This window comes from Falco punctatus, assembly GCF_963210335.1.
Source record: "Falco punctatus genome assembly, chromosome: 2".
Lineage (NCBI taxonomy): Eukaryota > Metazoa > Chordata > Aves > Falconiformes > Falconidae > Falco > Falco punctatus.
In genome coordinates, this window is record NC_137581.1 from 24,989,053 (window position 1) to 25,010,353 (window position 21,301).

The 21,301-nt window shown below is 37.1% G+C and overlaps 1 protein-coding gene across 1 annotated transcript; it reads right to left on the bottom strand.

Moving 5' to 3' along the window:
* Nucleotides 1-1,326: 1,326 nt before the first annotated feature.
* On the bottom strand, nucleotides 1,327-19,722 carry LOC308059724 (uncharacterized protein). The gene is made up of 5 exons (XM_080377521.1): nucleotides 17,406-19,722; nucleotides 16,546-16,598; nucleotides 5,632-7,436; nucleotides 3,166-3,251; nucleotides 1,327-2,446 (listed from the first exon to the last, which is right to left on the bottom strand). The coding sequence occupies exons 3-5, from the start codon at nucleotides 7,334-7,336 to the stop codon at nucleotides 2,387-2,389; spliced, it is 1,851 nt and encodes a 616-aa protein (XP_080233647.1). The 5' UTR covers nucleotides 7,337-7,436; nucleotides 16,546-16,598; nucleotides 17,406-19,722; the 3' UTR covers nucleotides 1,327-2,386.
* Nucleotides 19,723-21,301: the final 1,579 nt, after the last annotated feature.

A 21,301-nucleotide genomic window follows, 5' to 3' on the forward strand; every position in this document is an offset into this window, starting at 1 on the left:
CTACATGGTTCAAAGAGATTCCCTTCATCTTCCTACAGGTTAATCAGCAAATGACCTGCAATTCATTTTTGTCATCAATAATATAAAAATGCACATAATCAAATCAACCTCCATTCAAGATGTTTCAATTCCAGCCCAAACGATCCAATTACTTTAGTTCTGTCATGAGCTTCCACTGTGAAAATTAAGAAACCTTCTAAAAAGTCATCTATTTTTGTAACTCTCCCAACACAGCACTTGCCCAGCCCTTTGACTCCTCCTCCAGCCATTGACTTACACTCAGGTCAGGCACAGGACACTGGGTGACACAGACCCCACACAGACTATATACCAGTAAACTTGTGCCATCTGGATGGGAATAATTTAAGCCTTAGGATCTGGATATTTTTTTCTAGCTCAATCTGCTCATGGTGCAAATTATTCTTTTTCCATATACCTCAGTTTACTTGTTTTAAAACTACAGATTAATCCGTGTTCCACTTTGGAAAGAACTACTAATGGAAAATGATACAGAAGTTAAACTAGCATTTTACAGCTGGATCCAAAATTCTTTCCTTCTTATCACAATCTGCCTAGAATCTCTCTCATAAACGAACTATAGAAACTTCGCAAAGTTACCAAAGGGTTTAAAAATTCACTAGACAAGCACGAACACGATACCATGGTTTCTAATACTCACTAGCACACTTTGTCATACCAAATGAAAGTATTTATGAAAAATTAACACTTCAGTATATGGAGTCCTATTGTAACCTCCTGCTGCTGATTCTCTACTGAAAAGCAGAACTGCCACTTTTTCATAACTTGGTGAAATACTGTATTATTGCTCATACTGTGCTCCTCATAATTAGACCTTTAATGGAGTCAGCATTGCTCTTCATGCTGAAAAGATGAGGAAAATAGTACTGAGATGATATGACTCACAACAGATCGCCACAGTAATCAAACTGGGAACAAAGTCCAACTATGAGGCATCCTAGACCATTGCTTTCACTTTACTAGGCAGGTTTTAGATTTTGAAGAAAAAAATAATATTCATATGTCTTTAATAACAAAATACTGCCTTCTCTTTTCTGCAGTCAGGCTTAAAAAAACCCCAAAACAACCAAAATCAAAACCACCCGCAATCCTAACTTGAAGAAAAAGAACAAATACATTGGGTGATACTAAACGCACCTTAAAAATTATAACAAACAATGTTCTTTAGATGTTTGGTGAAATACAATACAAGAAAAAAACACACAAGTGTGATTGATTACCTTTTCCTTCATGCAGAATTTAAGATGGTCAGTCACAACCGATGAAACACATCATCCAGACTGTCAGTGCTAGCATGGGTCAGGATGTTCTCCTCTGTCACCCCTTGAAACAGCTCCACTTCTGGAAGTGTTTCCGAAGAGTCTTGATTCTCTTGGTGATTTTTATTTAGATCTTCAAGACTAATAATATAATCTAAAACAACAAATTACAAACTGTAGCCAAAGACACCTGAAATTACCTTACGTAGTCTGTCACTTAAAGTACGTGAGGATAGAGTATTTCTAAAACAAGCTTTCATTTCATCAGAATACTCTTGATTTTGCCTCCTAAATGGCCTCCAAAATAAAACTAAATCTTTCAGGTTTGTCTCTGACAGGGAGGGACGGAGGGGGGAGAGAGAGAGAGAGAGTACGCATGCAAGCACACGCACGTGTGTGTAGTCTTGCTCTTGTGCTTCCTCTCAGCTCTCCAAGAGTGTCCTTTTCTGTGTTTTTAAAATAGAGAAACTCCTCTCCTATTTTACAGCAAATTCTATCAGCTTCCAGGGAGCTACTATTGTCCATTTTTAATCTCATCTTATGGAACTTGTGAAATTATACTACACTAACGTAGAAATAATGGAAAAAGACAACCAGCAACCTCATCCCATAACCTCCACACTGCAGGAATTAATGCACGCAGAAGTCCAGAGCTTCCCATGGGCCCTGACATCTCTTGCTGCTCAACTGTGTGACCTATTGTTATGCTGGCAATTTTTAGTGATCATTAAGTTTAATTAAGTTGAAGATGCTCAACCTTCCAGAGAAATAAAGTCTAAAGACTTTATGTTAAACAACCTTCTGATCTGGAATGGGTAAACTTCAGCTAAGTATTGGATTAATCCCATATGGGAAACTTTAAAAGGCAAGGAATTCCAGCACTTGCATCAGGAAATGTGATGACTCACAGCAACCATAGTTCTGCCACACTATGTACAAAATCAACGGAGGCATAAATTAATTTATCGCATCCTAGTGCTTTTGCACAAAGGAGAGTGTTACCACTCATTTGTGCTGAAAACCTTTGACACACTTCAGCATTAACTATCTTCTCTTCTGAACAAGAAGTATCAGATACAGGTTTTGATTCACAGAACACACCTACCCAAGGCATTTCCATCCTGTGATAGATTTGCTTTCTGTTTTTCCTAAAACAAATAATAATAGTTCAGATAAAAGAACAGGTGAGAAGAGATTTTATTATTTTGGGAAAGAACAAGGTCTATGCTCTATTTTATAATTATTATTTCCTTGTATTTACAGGATTTTCCTCATTTCCACTACCAGACACTACTTGTGTTTATTATTATTAAAGTGCTCCTTAAATAAAAACAAACCTTCACAAAGTAACAGCAACAGAGGGGGGGGAAGTAATTTGTAAGTTAACACTTTCTAACTAGACAAGGAGAATTCATTTGTTGTCAGTCACTGAGAATGACTTCTCTGCTGCAACTCATTGTAGAAGTAGCTATGAACTATACACTATATATATACTACAGGTATAGTGGAGGATGAGATTTGGTGGGAGAAAACTTTAAGGAAAACAACTGGATGACGGTAGGTTGTACTTAATGCACATAGGCCAGGTCAGGACACAAGTATCAAGGAAAGGGTTTGGGTTTTATTCTCCTTCAACTACTTCATACACATCTCTGAAGCTGAACTTTCAAAACCTGAACCCTACCATGGCCTCAAGCCGATACTGGAAATATTCAGAAGAGTGCATAAAACATCTGTCTCCTCGTTGTGGGCATGAAAAAACAAAGCAAATTTACTAGCAAAGAACATAATTTTGCTTATGAACTGAAGAATTCCTCTTTATACCTGGAATATTGGAAAGCCTTCCAAAATCCCCTAAAATTCATACCTCCACAGAGGTCTTCCACAGTAAATAGATCATCTTTGAAACTTTCCAGTCAAGAGGAACTATATAATCATCTGGCAACAAGGATTCTGCAGAAGAAAATATTTTTTGCAGTTGAGTGTTCAAGATCTCTCCATAGCCAAAACATATCACTGAATTACAATTTTTGCACACGTTTATATATATATATGTACTTTTTTAAAAGCAGCTATTTAAGTGAGCCAGCAGCAAAGTCAGAATTTAGATTTCTAGAATCTAGGGACAGCGCACAGGAGGGGAGGATGGGGAAGGAGATTTGGGTTTTGTTTCTTTTTTTAGGCAAAGGCTTTTCTACAATACTTTCACTTCCCCCACATACTCCCCCGAAACTAGGCACGAATGAGAAAACCAGAAAGCTTTCAGCACACAAATTAAAGAAAATGCAACTTAAATAAAAATCTTTAAATTTTAAAATGTTTAATTATAGGAATTTGTGCAATATCACTAAAGAAATTACTTCCTAAAATGTTTTAACTCTTAACACCCTTTAAGAAGCTGAAGCGATTCTTTGTAGGAAACCAGTCTAAAATACATTCTACACTGACATGAGAATCATACAGGCTAGTCAGTCAACTAAACCTTTCATTTATAAATAACCAAAGATGTTTATTTACCAAAAAATTCCCCTCCAAAATAATTTCTGCAATTGCCAGTGTTGTAAAATACTACAGCTCAAATATGTACATGAATAAATAGTAGTCTATCAGTACATAACAGGCCACAAAAAAGTGTAAGAATTTTTGAAATTGTAGGAAAATTATAGTCAAATGAGAATGTGGCCAGCAGGCATAATTTTGATGGGAAAAAAAACCCACCAAACAAACAGCAATCACAAGCTGTCAGCGCTTCAGGGAGGTATTCGGGTGGCTTTATATTTCTTAAAGGTTATTTCCAAAGGAAACTCATGTAAACACCAAAGAAGTTCACCTGTTACTGAATCAGAGAAAAATGGCATTTGGTTCATTAACTGTTTCTGAATGCCTGCTTTTTCTTTTACCCTGGAAGATCCCAGTTTTCAAGTCATGACCAACTCCTTCTAAGACGATTAAATTTAAGATCACAGATATGAAGACTCACCACGTTTGGAGGAGAAAAACATTTTATATGTAATAGTTGAGGACACCAGCAGTACTTCCCTGCCCTGTTTCAGCTCTTTATGGTAAGTTCTTTGCTGTGTGGTGCCAGATTTAGATAGTGCACTGCAGGTCCTTTGGGGACCAAGCCACGTAATGCTGCCAGTGGTCTGCATCACTGTTCTGACATTGCCATCAACTTTTGTAATAAAAGAAAAGAATCCTGAGGTCAGTTTGGGCAGCTAAACAGACATAAGCTGCTCCTCAGCTGTCATCTTAACCTTTTCATATGAAAATACATGCTTAACCTTAAATTCTACTGAAACAAACAGGTGTAAAGGTCTACGTGATGAAAAACCAGCCTGTGTTTCTTAATCCTATTTGTTGGCCAAATCAAAGTCACTGTTTTGCCACCGATTAAATTTGGACCAAAGAATTTGCAGAACTTTATGCACAGGGAACATGGCTCTTTCAGCAGGTGCATACACAGCACCATGTCCTAGGGTGACTTCCAAACAAATGTCTGTTGTTGCTGCTGCTGGCTGCAGCTCCGTTAGGTTACATCAGCCTGCAGTAAATCTGGAAATCAGGGTTGCCACACACAACTCCTTTCAGGACTGACTGTCATACTTCTAACTGCTAACTTGAAAGGATTAAACTGAAAGCACAAAAATATGACAATTGGCTCTCTGGAAGGCAAGTATACAACACTGCAACACTTTCTAATCATGCATGATTAAAAAGAAGGTATACACTATCAGAAAATGCATCCCTGTAAGTCTGATAATCAATTTCAAGTTAAATAAGATTTTGGGAAAGATTTTCAACGGTACCTAAGCCACATAAGAGTGTATGAAAACTACTAAATAAAAAGAAATGCTACTATATTAACCAAGTAGAATATAAAAACAAACATGCAACCTTTGTATAAAAGCATACATTTTATACCATGCTTTCATTCAGTTTTGCAATCAACGCAGTAAAGTCTTACTCAGTAGGATGTATTAAAACATCAACAAGAGCTCTATGCTTTGGATTTAAAGTTAGCTAAGGTTTTGTAACCAAAATGACTGTGGCAAAACCAAATGGCACATTTGACAGACTGAAAAAATGTTTAGGTAATAAATAAAATAATCACCAAAGCAGCAGTGATTCCTTTCAATAGCATTAGTATTTGATTAATTGGTACCTGCAATACAAATGGGTATTTAATCATAGGGTTTTTTTTGTTTGGGAGGAGTGTTTTGGGTTTTGCTTGTTTGTGGGTGTGTGTGAGGTTGTGGGTTTTGGGGAGTTTGGGTTGGGTGGTTGGTTGTTTTGTTTTTCTTTTATGTAGGAGTAGTAAGAAGAGTATTACCCAGTGGAAGACCTGGAGAACCAAAGAGCTGCACAAGTTGAAAAGCAAATCCTAAAGATAAGGGAAGTCCCAGAAAACTACATCTCATATTCGCATCTTGATTATCTTCAAGTTGCGAGGCCTCTGCTGGCTCAGGGTCATCTGCTTCACGCACACTTTCACCGCAGCTTGCCAATATACTAGAAACTTCTGGATATTCAGAAAAAACTTTAACAGAAGACACAATATCTGGGTGGCTATTTGTAACCTCTGAAGAACACTGTTCACTCTCGCCCTCTTTTTTATCAACCACCTGTTGTTGCTTAAGAGTTCTAGCTTGCTCCTCCTTCATCCTGGAAACTACAGAAACCCTGCAGGAATATTTTGGTGTAGAAGATTGTTCTGAATGAATGTAAGAAATATCATGTAACAGAGCATCTGTATCCAGGGTGAGTAGGGAATAGGTTGCCTCGGTGCCACTGTAAGGTGCAGAATATTCCTGCAGAGCATGGGCCTGTTCACATTCCTCTCCATGGTTCTTGCTTAGAAAGCTTTTTTGCCCCACTTCCAAAACACTTTTTTGGGGAACATCATCTTTTATCGAAACTTCCTTCCCTCCCTCTGTACTACCAGCAATCTGTCTTGGTAGATTAAACTTCGGTGCCAAGTTGACAATTCTTCTGTATTTTTTCCTTTTTGATATAATTGGTGCAGCATCATTTCCTGGAACATTTACTTCACTTGAACGCTGCATGAAGGTGGCCCTGGTTTCCATAAGGGAATCAAAGTGCACTTCACCAGCTGGAGTTGCCAACAGACCGTTGCTTATTACATTGCCAGCCTCTTCAGTTATCGTTACATGATGGTTTTCCTTTACCGATCCTTCATTTGACTGAGAGCAGTTTAGCTGTGTTGAACAGTTTGTATGAGTCTGTTTAGGTTTCCTCATTTTTGGGGGTCTTTGTTCACCTACAAATTTATCCTCAGACCAAGAAGAAAGAGAAACTTGGTTATCAAAGCCCAACTGCAATTCTTCAGTAAGTAAATTAACTGAAAAAAACCCCCAGGTGTTAGAGCTATTCTCTTCTGCTTTTAATGCACCTTTGTCCCCTGTGTTATTATCAGGCATGTTATCATGTACGTTTGAATTGCAAGGCTGAGAGATTTCTTTTTCTTCACCATTTAAACTTAACAGTTTAGCTTCCATGTCAGGTTCCCACGTACTCTGATAGGATCCAAATTTGTTTTCTGTGCTTAACAGTGGCGCGTTACAATCCTCAGAGATGCCTTCTGTTTCCTGGATGGAATTTTTATCACTGCTTATTTTTAGGAAACTGCTTCTGCAAAGATTTTCTTTGTGCCTTGGATTTGTTTCCTCATCATCTAATGCATATTTGGTTAGGCTTTCAGTAGGAGAAGGGTTTATATCTATTAGAAGTGAACTGTCACTTTCTACAGGCAGTTCATTTCTCAATGCACTGTTCAACATTGTTGAGACCTCAGACACAGTGATGGGAAACCTTTCTCTTGAACCCACTGCAGCTTGTTTTAGGCTTTCATCATCACCGTCAGGCTGCTCTTCACAAACTGTTACTGGATCCTCTGGACCTTTTCTGAATGTGCACAATGATTTGCTGTTTTCTTCTGAATCATCCTCTGCACTTTCTGGTATGTCCTGGTCATCTGGAACTGGGTGATGAGCTGCTCCCTCTAACGTTTTCTTCATACTTTCTGTGTGATTACCTTTCACTTTTTTGTTTCTTTTTCGCTTTTTCTTCTGCTTTGCTTTTGTCAACAGGTGCTCAGAATTCTTAAAAATCGTCTCCCTATGTGAAAAAAAATAGTTAAATGTAAAAGTATTTCAGTAACAATGTATTTGTGGCATTCAATTTGAAGAATAGGTACTTCATGTTAATATGATGATCAAATACAGATCACCTGCTTTTTAAAATAGATAAAATCTCAAATAAAATCTTCTATCGATTAAACAAATTTACACCTTGCAATTCAGAACAATCTTGAACACTTTAAACCAATTTAAATAAACATAGTTGTCATCTCATTAACGTAGTTTTACAAAATGTATCACAAATCAATGCAAGACCAAACAACATGTGTCTGGATGTCTCTCTAAATGATGTTTCAGTAATAGATACTAAAGAGCTACTGCTATTCTGAAATTTCATTAAATGTTATGCTGAGCAGGAAGGTACTAAGTGGAGGATGCAGTAAGAAAATTTCATCCATGAAGATTAAATGGAATATACTTAAATAATCTGGACTCAAATTCAAAACATACTAACCAAAAATCTGAATAATGTAAAGATACAGTGACTACAGCAACTCTTGATATTTACTGGTCAGTATATTAGCGTGGATGGGTACGTATTTGGAAAAAATATTTCATATTTTATCAGCAACAAAATAATACATCACAGAAAAAATAACACAGTTGTAGGCAGTTATTTACAACTAATTCTGTAGCTCTTTTCAGAATGTCTGATTTTTTTTGGTCTGCACTTCTCATTGAATTTAACAGGTATCAGCCCTAACAGTGACTTCTCAGAAATCTTGATGTCAGCCTGTCAGCCAGCCAACCCTGAAATGAACATATGTAAGAAAATCCTTGTCCAGAAACGTAACTTTTCCCTACGCACCTCTTCAGAGAGAGATGAGATTTTCAAAGCTAAGTTTGACTGACAAATCTTTGTATCAAAGATCTGCGCCTTTCTGTAATTCTTCACTTTTCTGTAACCCTTTGTTCAAGATGGTACTTCACACAACATACTAAAGGAAACAAATCAGCAGCTAGAAGAACTATAGAGTAAAATCAGTTAGTTTCTGGGCATTTATATGTAACATAAGCTGGTTTTAAGTGTTGTATTCTGAAATTTTTAAGAGAGAAAAAAAATTACAAGAAGGGGTGACTGTGTGTGCAGAGGGAAAGCCAGTCACTGGGACCTAAAGGTCGCCTACAGAAACCTATCCTTCCCCTTTAATCATTTTGAACTCTGCAAAGCAAACCCTCCTAATCCTCTGTGAAGCACATCAGCAGCCTTCTCGGCCTCAGCGTAGCCACAAAGTCACTTGACTGGAACAGGATTCCAAAGTCTCGATGCCTTGATATCGCTGCAACAAGCACTACAGATCCCTGAAAAGATCTTGTTGGAAAGCACACAAATTTTATTGCCCTATAATGACATCCAGATAACACATCCTACTAAGAAACTGGATCTCCTTCAACTGTTGGCATTTACGTCCACATGGTGCTTTCCTCTGAGTAATGAAAACTGACCTCTCTTTTTCCAAACCAGCCTATTTTCAATACAGTGCCCTACGATGTAAGTGCAGTTCTCTATACTGCAGATGCTTGAAGTTAGCAAAGACAAATTCCATGCCGAATTCTGATCACAACACATTCCTTACTCAGCAACATGCCTTTCTGCCCAAAAAAGAGACATGGGATGCCAAAGGTTTAGGATTTAATAGATCTTATTTGTCTATTGAATTAAGTGATATCAAAGTGAAGCATCTGCAACGGTAGTTGGAGAGATTACTTACATATAACCCAGATTTGCAGAAATGATATACTGATTACAGATTATGTCTTAAATCCTGAGATTAACTTTCTTGTTCGGTGATGAAAATTCATGACTTGAAAGTGGTTTTGGAAATTATCTGAAGTTTCAGAAGCATAAAACCCCTTACCAGTTAAATAGAAAATAATGGCCCATTTTTAATTGTTTTTAATGGAGTGGGGAATAAAACATCAGACTCGTGCAACAATTCCAAGAACTTAGTATTGTACCTAAAGGCCCTTGTGCTGCCATAATAACTCTGCAGAAATGACAATCAAATTGGAATGTCAACACCAGCACAGACAACTAATGAACTTCTCCAGTCTTGGTATTACTGTAGTTACACTCTTGCTTACCACTCATGTCTCCCCAGTGGGAATTTGTGCTGCTGCTGATGGAAATGAACATCTCCCATACCGATTCAAGCATGTTTCAGGTGTCTAACTCCTGGCACATCTGTCAACACTTTCAGGACAATGTTGACAGAAACTTTCTTAGGCTAGGATGCCACACCAAAAAGTACTGTGGAACTTAGCAGATATAAGCGGGGGGTGGGGGGTGAGGAAAACTTAGAGGTCATCACATTTATTTCCTCCCCCCATCATTAATCCTGAATAAGGAAGGACAACCGCACTGGACAGGATTCACTTTATAATGTGAGAACAGGAGAAATGCATCCACCAAATAATGGAAAAAGAACCACCTGGATGAGCAAGAGAAGCTAACAGCTATTATTGCACATCAAAATAATAATGAATACAAATGTTGGTCCAGGTTGATGATATAGCATACCTGGATATGACCTTCCATAGTGACATAGTGGATATGAACTTCCATAGTTCACAATAAATACAACAACCATGTCATATCTATGCTTTGGAAACATGGAGGTTTCCTAGCAGTTCAGCAAAATCAGTTCTCTAAAGGTTTGGAGTTTCTAAAAAAAGGACTAAAGCAAAAAGGAAACTGGTGAACTACTAAATGCAGAATAACAGAATTTCTTATTCTTCACTTTTCCAGGCAACCTCTGTTTTCCAACTGATTCTAAGAAAATACTATCCCAAAGAAACACTCTAATGCACTCTGATGGCATACCTAAACACTTCCTGCTTGGGGTATACCCAGTACCATGTTAAGGTTTTTGCATTTAATGAAACAAATCGTTTACTAGTTTTGACTAGTTTTATCTTAGTTCCTCCTCTTTTAATCCACCTACATGCCTTTTGAGGAGTTTTCCTTATTGTAAAACCATATGGCACACAAACATTGAGAAAATTCAAGAACCAGCATGGAGATAGACTTGTCTTCTTTACAGGGGCATTTGCTAGCGAGTTGTTTTTAAACACATACAACACATGCAAAAGGTAAAACCAAAAAGGTGCTGTTTTGGACAATATTTAAATTTTACTACATAGTATGCATTTTTAAAAAAATGGTTAGTAATAAACAGACCAGAAAAAAATGTAATAGTATTTGTTGAAATAGGAATTCCCTTTCTGTAACACCACTTTGAAATTTCTCAGCCTACCGTTTAGACAATATTAAAAGCTTTTTGCCATATCTCTGTTACATGTAGACTGAAAGGTTGTAACCTACTGCTCAAAACAGCACTGCCCAGCTTGATTGAGAGACAGTGCTCAGATGACACACTTTTCTGGATAAACAAATGCATTTTCATGATCACTGAGGCAGAACATACAAAGTAAATAATCTAAAGTTAGTCACATTTTTCTGGAAAATGGCAAAACTAGAAAAGAGTTAGTTATTTGCAGTTGTACAAACTTCAGCTCTAGCATACATCTCAGCTGATGTCTGCTTGACATCGAAAACCGCCTGCAGTCATTGGTGTAATGAAATACAGAATAGAATCATAGAATCATTTAGGTTGGAAAAGACCTTCCAGGTCATCAAGTCCAACCGTTAACCCAGCACTGCCAAGACCACCACTGAACCATGTCCCCAAGCACCACAACTAAAGTCTTTTAAATACCTCCAGGGGTGGTGACTCAACCACTTCCTTGGGCAGCCTGTTCCAGTGCTTGACAACCCTTTTGGTGAAGAAATTTTTCCTAACACACCAGTAATATAGAGGAAGTGATAAATTTATAAAGCAATTCTATATGACATTTAGCAATGAGGTACATACTTTTTCTGAAACTTATGTTATCATTAATCTCCAAAGTATCTGCAGTAGGTTTTCAACATCAAAATTCTACAAGAGCTGCTTACATAAAATGACATTTACTGTGATACACCTCACCTTCTTCACCTGGTAAGTCCCAGTGCACTGTTGAATTCCTTCTGACTTGACTTTACTTCAGCAACAAACAGAAACAAAGTTGCAATTTTGGAATCTCAGAAAAAGTCATGGCACCAGCCTTTTTGTCACCTATCTTGCCTGTAATACTGAATTGAGTGGTAAAGATCCAGTTCCTCAAAACCAAATCAGATATTGGTATTAAGTGATCAAGGAACTGGAAAAAATATATGCAAAATAACTTGTCAGCATTATTAGGCTTCCTGAAAGGTGAATCCCATCAGAAAGCTGAGTATCCAACTTTGTGCTTTATTGCAGCTGAAGAAACAGCTTTTGTCAGCCTTTCTTCCTTTGTTCCAGGTGTCACTTCCACTGCCTGTCTTTTGCTGGCTCTACCACCCTCCTTGTGGTGGAGTTACCTGCCTAAGCCAGCATCAAAAGGAAGTGAGTACGTGCTTTGCTGTTGAGCTGATTTAACTTACCAAAGCAAGAAGTAAAATGAGTGTATAGCTAAGACAAAGGGAAGTGGCTGGTGGGAGCAACGTGACTACTTTCAGCAGCAACATGTCAGGTTGACTCACAGTCCATCTTAAGGAAATTCACCATAACTGATTCATAAGAAATGTTTACACATTCCTCCCCACCCCAAACCAGTAAGATCCTACTAATTGGATTCAATCTGAAGTGACCAGTATTTATTATTCTTTTGTCTCTCAGCAGCATTGCCAGTGGTGGTGAGATTTAAATACTCGTCTTCATAAAATATGCTAACTTAGCACAATGCTTAAAGAACTACTCCAATCTTTACCACTTCTACAGGACTGATGTACACATAGTTCTGTGCAATGATCAGCCAGACTGCTGCCCTGTTATAGACCAGATACAAGAGACCTTGATCTAGAGAGCACACAGAGAATACCGTATAATTGGTTTGATCTAAGCATGCCTTTAGAAGGTGTTCATTTAATCAAATACATGGAAAGTGCAAACACTTTTCAAAGTGAAAAACCAAACAACAAATAAAAAAAACAAACAACCAATACACAAAAAAATCTAAGTTCCTGAGGTGCTAGTAAGAGCAATTCAGTTTCAAATGACAGTCCATTCACTCCACAAGAAGCTTCAGGTGGGGTGATCTGACTGATTTTTGCCCTGCTTGGTTCATTTAAGTCATAAATGTCTTATGACAGAAAAAGACAACTGAATATACTGATTGATATATATGTACATACAAACTGAATATACTTGTGCCTAGTATCAAACATTTACATCCTGAACCAGTGAAAGAACTCAAAAGCCACTTTCAACCTCATTTTAGATGGCACAAATATCTCACCTGACACAATTCAAAATTCTAACCAGAAAATAAATAAAAAAAAATAAATCAGCAAGAAGTAGCTGATGGATGCTAACAGACAGAGGAGAGACACCGTTTTTTGTTTGACTGGGATTCTCTGCTCTGTGAAGTATGGTTCAATGTTAAAAAGCAGGTGAGGAAGAAGAAGAAGAAAAAAAGACAAACTGAAATGCTACAAGTGATCTGAATCCATCTTAAGGGGATGTACTTAAAATACAGAGAAGAAACCTCAGCTTTACCATCAGCCTTCTTACCTGTGAAGGCTCATAGAATCGATTTTCATTTAAGTTCTCTCTGTCAACATTTAGTCTTTTGAAGAGAACATGATGGACGCAGATGCCAATGTTATGTACTGGAAGTATGGTATGAATCATCTTGTCAAATTTGATGGCATCAGTTCTATTACTTGGATGATACCAGCTCTAGCATGAAAACAATCTGACTGAAATTAATCCAGGATAGACAAGAAATACATTGCTTTGAAAAGTAATTTGGAGAAATAGGAATTACGGTCAAATTTGCCCTAGTTAGTAAAGTTTGGTGTAACCAGCTGTGCAGCAGTGCTCCTTTTTATTGATGTAAAGACATTTCTATATGAGACCTCAAGGCACACTTTCAAAAATCTGTAACAGAAAAATCTCACCTTCCCAGTCAATGATCAGTCTCAGTTTTTCATTAACTTCCAGACAAACTACAGCACTACTGCATCTGTGGCTATGAAGCAATTAGACCTCACTAAATCCTAAGCATCCCCCTCTCAGCGACACCAGAGCACGCTGCATCATACAAAGCTGATGGTCCAGGTTGGACACCACGAAGCACACTGGTGAAGACTGCGACTGACCACACAAACAACATTATCCACTGCAAACAAAGCCCATTTGCCTAACGGCCAACTCACAGCTACTGAAAAAACATACAAAAGGTAGAAATTACCTTACAAACCTCAATCTTTTTCTTTCCAAATGAAAAACTGAGTTGCTGTTACAGATAGAACATAATCCACAATGTGTCTATAAACTAACCAGTTCAAACACAAGACAGCATCGTATCTGAGTGGATCCTTGATTTTAGGAGAAATAAAATCTCTGTTCAAAAACTCAATTCTGTGAGCCATCTCAGAATCCATTTTTCAGTTCCCCTCCCTTACAATCTACTGCTTTCCAGGCACGTGCTTATGGAATTCCACTCAAGAAGTTCTACCCAGGAAAAGACAATTTACTGAGGATCTCATGAAGTTGTGAAATAAATCATGTCCTAAAACATGGTCCACAAATAAAGCAGACTTTCCAGATCTTAATTCCTAAAAAATACCCTCATTGTATATTTTGGCCACTATAGAGTCTAACTAAATAAATCACTACTTTAACCAGAAAATAAGAACTACGTATTGTGATATCTCATCCTAGTATTTGAACACATAGATGACAGCCATTCAAAACAGAATATATGGATAAGTAGTACATGAAAAAGATTTTAAAAGTCAAAATTAGATTTACAGGGTGAAGTGTTGGCCTTTCTTACCAAGGCACATTCACACCCAAAACAAATGTAAAATGAAGTTTGAGATAAGGCACAATCAAAATCAAGTTGAGAAAAACACGGGTAGGAGTGCAAGGAAGCAACAGAGGTACAAGAGCAGAGTGCAATATTTAGAGGTATGTGATAAGATACGTTCTGTTAGGAAGTTTCAATGAAAGATGACACATTTTAGCTGTGTTTAAAATAGCTTCAATCAACAAAATTGGAGAAAAGACATGTAATTAAATATCCACCAGAGCACAGACCATAATTCTGGGATCAAAAGTGTGAGTTTCAAAACCACAGAAAAATATACTGTATAACAGAAAATATTACATTCAGCAGAACAAACAAACAAAAATAATTCAAAAGGAAAGCCTGGGGGGAAGGGGAATATATATACTCAGTTTTTAAAATAGCATCAGTTTGAACTGAGGTGTTAAAAAAATAGAGAACAAGGTGTAGCTCTCCACACAAGTTTATAGTTCAGGGAAGAAAAGGGGAGGGGGAGATGGATCCAGAGTTAGGAAAACAACTGTAGTAACTGAACACACAGGACTCAGGCAGATCAGACAGATGAGAAAGATGAGTCCAAGAATAAGGGAGGGGAAAAAGTTGCAAGAGGAAAACAGTAAAGAAAACAAATCAGTAAATATTAAGTAACCAGACTCTAACCTAGGTTATAGCAACATTAAAATTCAAATACTTGCAACTGCAGACAATGTTGCTAATCAGAACATCTGCTCTGGGTATTGCAGTCATTCTATGCATCAAAAATGCTACATGAAATATTGAGAGCTACACAGCATTCAATTATAATGGGCATTCTCTGGAAGGTATTAAACCTTTTCAATAGATTTCAGTACTTTGTCATACAGGCATCCAACTTTTACTTACTATTTCTGCATACTACTTATTGCCATTAGTTCGTTTCCCTTTTAAACATCTTTCACCAAAAGGACTAGAGAAGTGTCAATAGAAGTCTGGTTTTGGACAGAAAAAAAAATTACTTTAGATAAACACTAATATATGCCAGTATTTTCCAAGCCTGGAAAGACAATACAATTAACAAGAGACAAGCCATCATGGACACTGCCTGGGGGAGAAAAAAGGGGATCAGCTACAGGTGGTGTCAGGAACTTGTGAGCAACTCTGCCAATACAGCTATGACACAAAATAACTGGAATAAATGGCACAGCCAGTTTTGCTGCTACAGTTAAAGCCAGAAACTTAGTGCCCAGCTGAGATAAACAGGAGAATGATGGACTGCTGTATTAATGCAAGCCTGCACCTGACACCCTGAAACCAGGCAACAATTGTGTTAGTGACTTAAAGTCTTCTCTGATAGGTAAAAGCCAACTCTTCTGATATTCTGGACACAAGTCTCACTATATTTATTAGAATATAGTAAGTTATGTCAGAAAGGACCTCTGGAGACCACATGGTCCAACCTCTGCTCAAAGCAATACCAACTCTGATCTCGTTGCCCAGTGCCTTGAGCACAGACAAGTTTTGAATACTCCAAGGATAGAGATTACACAACCTAATATCCAATTGGAATCTCCCATGTTGCAATCTCTACCCATGGCTTCACCTTCATGCTCTCCCATTCGGGAGGGGAAGACAGCATTAAGCTGTCTTAGCCATAGCCTTCTCTTCTTAAGGCTGAATGATCCATTTCTCCCAGCTTCTCCTTGTATATCGGGTGCTCCAGGCCCTGACCACCCTCTGCTCAACTCACTCCGGTATGTCACATCTTACGTGCTCCAGTGAGCTCAAAGCTACCACAACTAACTAGGCAAAAGGCAAACTCATTTAACCTCTTTACAGCTCAATTCCCTACGAAGCAGTGGAAAGCTAAACCATAGTTAGCTATCTTTACTCACAATAAAACCTGTCCTCAAGATCTAGGACCAAAACGGGAAGCATTAGGGACATAATCTAGATGTTCATTGTTTGAAGCAAGAACTCAGTCTGGATTGCTAGAACAAAAAAGAAAAGAATGAAACGCAACGCTCTAACCGTGCCTTCTACATACACAGAATACACAGAGCTCCATTCATACTCCTAAATATAATGCAATTTTGCTGCACAGCCATAAGCACAGTCTTCCAACTGCAGTTTTCATACAGTGAAAATAGTTCAGCAATTTTATCATTGAATATTTAGCACATGTACCAAACCACTGCAAAGAGCTGCAAATGAAGCTCAATTATGTATACCTGCCTTGCTTCAGGTAAAAGATCAGTTGTCTATACTTCCGTTGTCAAGATCCCTGTAAAAAAGTGTATTCATCTTATAAGCAATACAGGAAAACTATCAGGAAAAATGCTAAATGGGGGAAAAATAATATAGTTAATCCACTTTTCAGTCTGGTTCATGAGCCTTCATAACCCCTTCATGGTTAAAGGCAAGATGTGGGATAAGCTGTTCAGTAACTTCTTATAGACTATTATAACCTATAGTGTATAGGTTACCAAAACCTAAGGCTGAGTAAAGAGAAAAAAAATAAAATACAGGAGGTATCACAAATAAAGTAACAGCCAAAACCAGGATTACAGGCCCATGACCAAGACTGATCTGTAAATGATACAATAAAGCACATAGAAATAACGAAAATTTTATTCAGTCAGCTACAGCAGCACTTTAGCCTGTTAGCAATTTAAGATGACATTAAACAACATCCACTAAAGAATTCACTTTTTTAAAATCAGTAGTTAGACAACATGCAAGCACATGTTCCAAAAGTTTTGCTCATAATTTTTTTTTTTTACTGTTTCCATCAAATCCTAGAGTAATTAGAGTTAGTACCAGGAAAATACTTTAAAAGGACAAGCAGGATGATACACACAAGTATAAAGCAGTTACTTTGACATAATTTTCAGGGACCACAAAAGAAAAGTTGAACCCAATTAACAGCCCCAAAAGAAAAATATTTAACATCACTAAAAAGATGAAGTACAACTGTAAAGAAGTTACTTTGTGGATACAATATATTCTGACTTGGCACAACATGGTATTGTTACAATGGCGCTATATATCAGTAAGATACACATGAAATGGTCAAGGACTGCCTGCCTACCTGAGAAATGAAGTAGCAGAATTATCAGCTAGACAAGAACTGCGAAGACCCGCTCCAGATGCAATACTTCAATGCTTTTATTATCCTTGATCTAGAATGACATTGACAGCATCTCAAGCTAAAGCTACCACTTGCTGCTTCTTCATTACTACAGAAATAAATTTGTCTAATTTGAGATTATCTGACCTTGACAAACCCTGTTTCTTACTACTTTATCTTCTAAATAATTAAAATAGCTCTGTTTTCATATACTTTTCTGTGAACTCAACATAAGCTGATTTACAGGTAATTTCAACAAATTAGCCTATAAGATGAAAGACACCCCACCCCCACCCCCCAAATTGACTGATGTACAAGTAGATTCTCACCTAGGAAAATATTACTGAAAAGCTTTAATCTCTGCTCTTGCTTTTATTTCAAAAGATGAAAATGTAAACATTGAATTAAGTGTCACTGTGGAAAGACTTAAGTATTTCCATATCCAATCTATATGAAGCATCTGATCACTCTTAAATTGACTACTTAATTTCAGTTTTGTGAACTGCATTTCAACACTATGTTGTCTTACTGCTCTTTACTGGGCATTGTAATAAACGTCTGTTCTTTTGTATGGAAACCCCTTAATTCTCATCTTATACCTAGTCACCTTATCTCCACAACATACCAGCACAGAGGGAAAACATTTCTTCCAGAAAACTCCATTGCTAGGAGGAAACCACAGTTAAAACTACAGATATCACACACATTAATGTGAAAATACAAAAGTAGTATTTTTCCAATTCACTGGAAATTAATCCTACTGGTCAGCTCAAAGAAGAAAATACTGGCAAAGTCTAAATTGCATCAGGGAAGACAGACACAAAACAATTACATATAAATGTTATGGGTTCCATCACAGCTAGACGAAGCCTGGTTTTCAGTTATCTATTAGTGGATAAACAAAGAAAAACTACCATCTCTGCAGAAATTTTCAAGGGATAGATGAGAAATAACAAAACCTTGGCTTTCTTCTTAACAGACAAAAAGCTTAAAAAAATTATGCAGCATGGAAACCTAGATTAAAGCAAACCTACATGATCAGAAGACAGATTTCTTCACAGCAGATCATTTAACATCACAGGTTAAAAATAATACAATATTACATTAGCCTGTCACTGTTTAACCCCAGCCAGCAATTCAGCCCACGCAGCTGCTCGCTCCCTCCCCCCTGGTGGGATGGAGGAGAGAATCAGAAGAGTAAAAGTTGGAAAACTTGTGGGTTGAGATAAAGACAGTTTAATAGGTAAAGCAAAAGCCGTGCATGCAAGCAAAGCAAAGCAAGCAATCCATTCATTACTTCCCACGGGCAGGCAGGTGTTCAGCCATTCCCCGGAAAGCCGGGCTCCATCACACATAACAGCTACTTGGGAAGACAAACGCCATCACTCCAAATGTCCCCTCCTTCCTTCTTCCCCCAGCTTCATATGCTGAGCATGTCACATGGTATGGAATATCCCTTTGGCTAGTTTGGATCAGCTGTCCCAGCTGTGTCCCCTCCCAACCTCTTGTGCACCCCCAGCCCACTCGCTGGTGGGGCAGCGTGAGAGGCAGAAAAGGCCTTGGTGCTGTGTAAGCGCTGCTCAGCAGGAACTAAACCATCCCAGTGTTATCGACAGTGTTTTCAGCACAAATCCAAAACACAGGTCCATGCTAGCTACTGTGGAGAAAATTAACTCTATCCCAGCCAAAACCAGCACATAAGTCTTCCAGGGTTTGGATTTGTGGGGTTTGGGGTCGTTTTATTTTGTTTTGTTGTTTTTTTAGATTGTTTAGGGTTTTTTTCTTCTCCAAACAAAGGAAAAATAAGAACATTAAATCACCTGTCAAGGACAAGGCTGATGAAGACACTCGATACTTCAAGAACTAAACTAATCAAACAAGAAACAGCAATTTAGATGAAACAGTAAAACCAGAACTGTTTTTTTCTATAACAACACGTAATCCTACATAGCTGATGCTAACTGGTAAACTGTATGAATGAAATTATGTATGTTCTGCAAATTAATTCTCATTTAAATTCCATGCTTAGAAGAGTAAGATGTTAAAACTACAGCTATCATAACTATTCTGTTTTAATTACTTACCAAACATCTCACTAGTTTGAAGTATGCAGCAGATACTTAGAATCTGAAATTGTAACATTAAGGTACTATGCATTAGTTACAGTAAAAAAAAAAAATGCTGACACTATCACTTCATGAAATACAATGAACCAGCAATTTACCAAAAATCTAAAACAACAGGAAACCTTCATTCTAGGTACATTATCATCAACGAGATACTGCATTAAAACTATGCCAGACATTAAAATTTTAAGATTTCCAGTCTAATTGATCAGCAAGTTCTTACATTTCTTGTAGATACTTTTTGACAAAATAAGAAATTTTCCTTGTTTGTGAGAGAGCAGGAGAAATTAAGTACCTGCAACACGTATTTCACATCACCTTTTTATTATTTTTTACATATAAATATTGTAGCATAAAAGCAACTTTGGAGATACATGTATGACCATGACTATCATATCCTCATGACATATGAATGTATTATGAAACAAAAATCTGTTATACCGACAGTAATTTCATTGTGTTTTCATGCACCATGTCATTGCACTTACCCTGGAATACAGCTTTATAGATTAGGTGGTTTACAAGTAATGTTTGATACAGTGCCAAGATGCAAAGCATTCCTTTCTTATGTGTCCTTTGCAAACTGCAAGCCTATTATCGATCAACGTGTTTTGCCTATCAAAAACACTTACTACCCAACAATAATTTATGAAAAAGGTAACACAAAAAATGCTGCACCATTTTAAAATACTATGAATTCACATATATTTAAATACAAACTTCAGTTAAAGAGAACTTAAATATCAGTTAAAAACTGCTAAAAAATCCATTTACTTTAAAAACTGAAGGCAGAAGGTACCAAAAGATATCATAATATCCATTTTCAATAATCAGCTCTTTTTTGTCATACCTTAGCACACTGTGTGGATGTAACATAAAGCCTCAATAAATTTTACCACATGATTATGGCTTAAAGTAACATAAATAAAATTACTCTTTCTAAAACCTCTTTATCTTCCTCCCACTTGAAATATGCTTTCATGTTTAAATACAAAAACTTCAGGATAACTGAAGTACTTACTGACTGTCTGCAATGATTTCCATGATTCTTTTGAGACACGGACAAAAACAACCACAACAACTAAAATACAGTAACATAACTGGTATGAATAACAGACGAGGGACGACAATTAATATAGTTGAAGAGCTGGTTTTTTTATATATATATATATATATATGTAATTCAATATATTAACAATCCATGCACTGATGAAGTATTCTAAATTATTTTTCAAATAATTAAAACAATTATTGTAAAATGTGAAACTGCACACTTCAATTTTTATAGTCACCAATCTCTGATGAAAATATTACTGCAGATATACATTGAATCATACACATTTAGATTTGCACAATAAGTGTAGAAAACTACAGAAAGCTATTTCATCATATACCTAGATTTTCAGCTTTCATGGCATTCAGACTTTAAAGGTGAAGACATTTTTTGCGCCTATTCAAAAGTTGTCTAGAAGTAAAAAAAAATATGCTGGCTGGTAACTGTTCCACAAAATTAGTAACAGAAAAGCATAAAAATTCTTTTAGCTACTTACTCGTGTTCTTGACAAAAGTTCCTATTCAGGATTTAATCATTCAGTGTATAAGGAAATCAGATGTAGTCAGAACTGAAGACAGGTTGTTTCAGCTGGCAGGTTAGTAATAATGCTCATTTGTACAAAATCCTACAAGCTTGAAAACAGTAAAAACTGTTGCACTGAACTACTAGACCAACAC

Excerpts from the sequence above, each read along its gene's own strand:
- LOC308059724 (XM_080377521.1), bottom strand. The coding sequence starts at position 7,336 with ATGAAGAAAACGTTAGAGGGAGCAGCTCATCACCCAGTTCCAGATGAC. Across the intron at positions 3,252-5,631 it reads TTCTCCAGGTCTTCCACTGG|AATCCTTGTTGCCAGATGAT; the intron begins GTAATACTCTTC and ends TTTCTTCTGCAG. Across the intron at positions 2,447-3,165 it reads TGTGGAAGACCTCTGTGGAG|GAAAAACAGAAAGCAAATCT; the intron begins GTATGAATTTTA and ends TATTTGTTTTAG.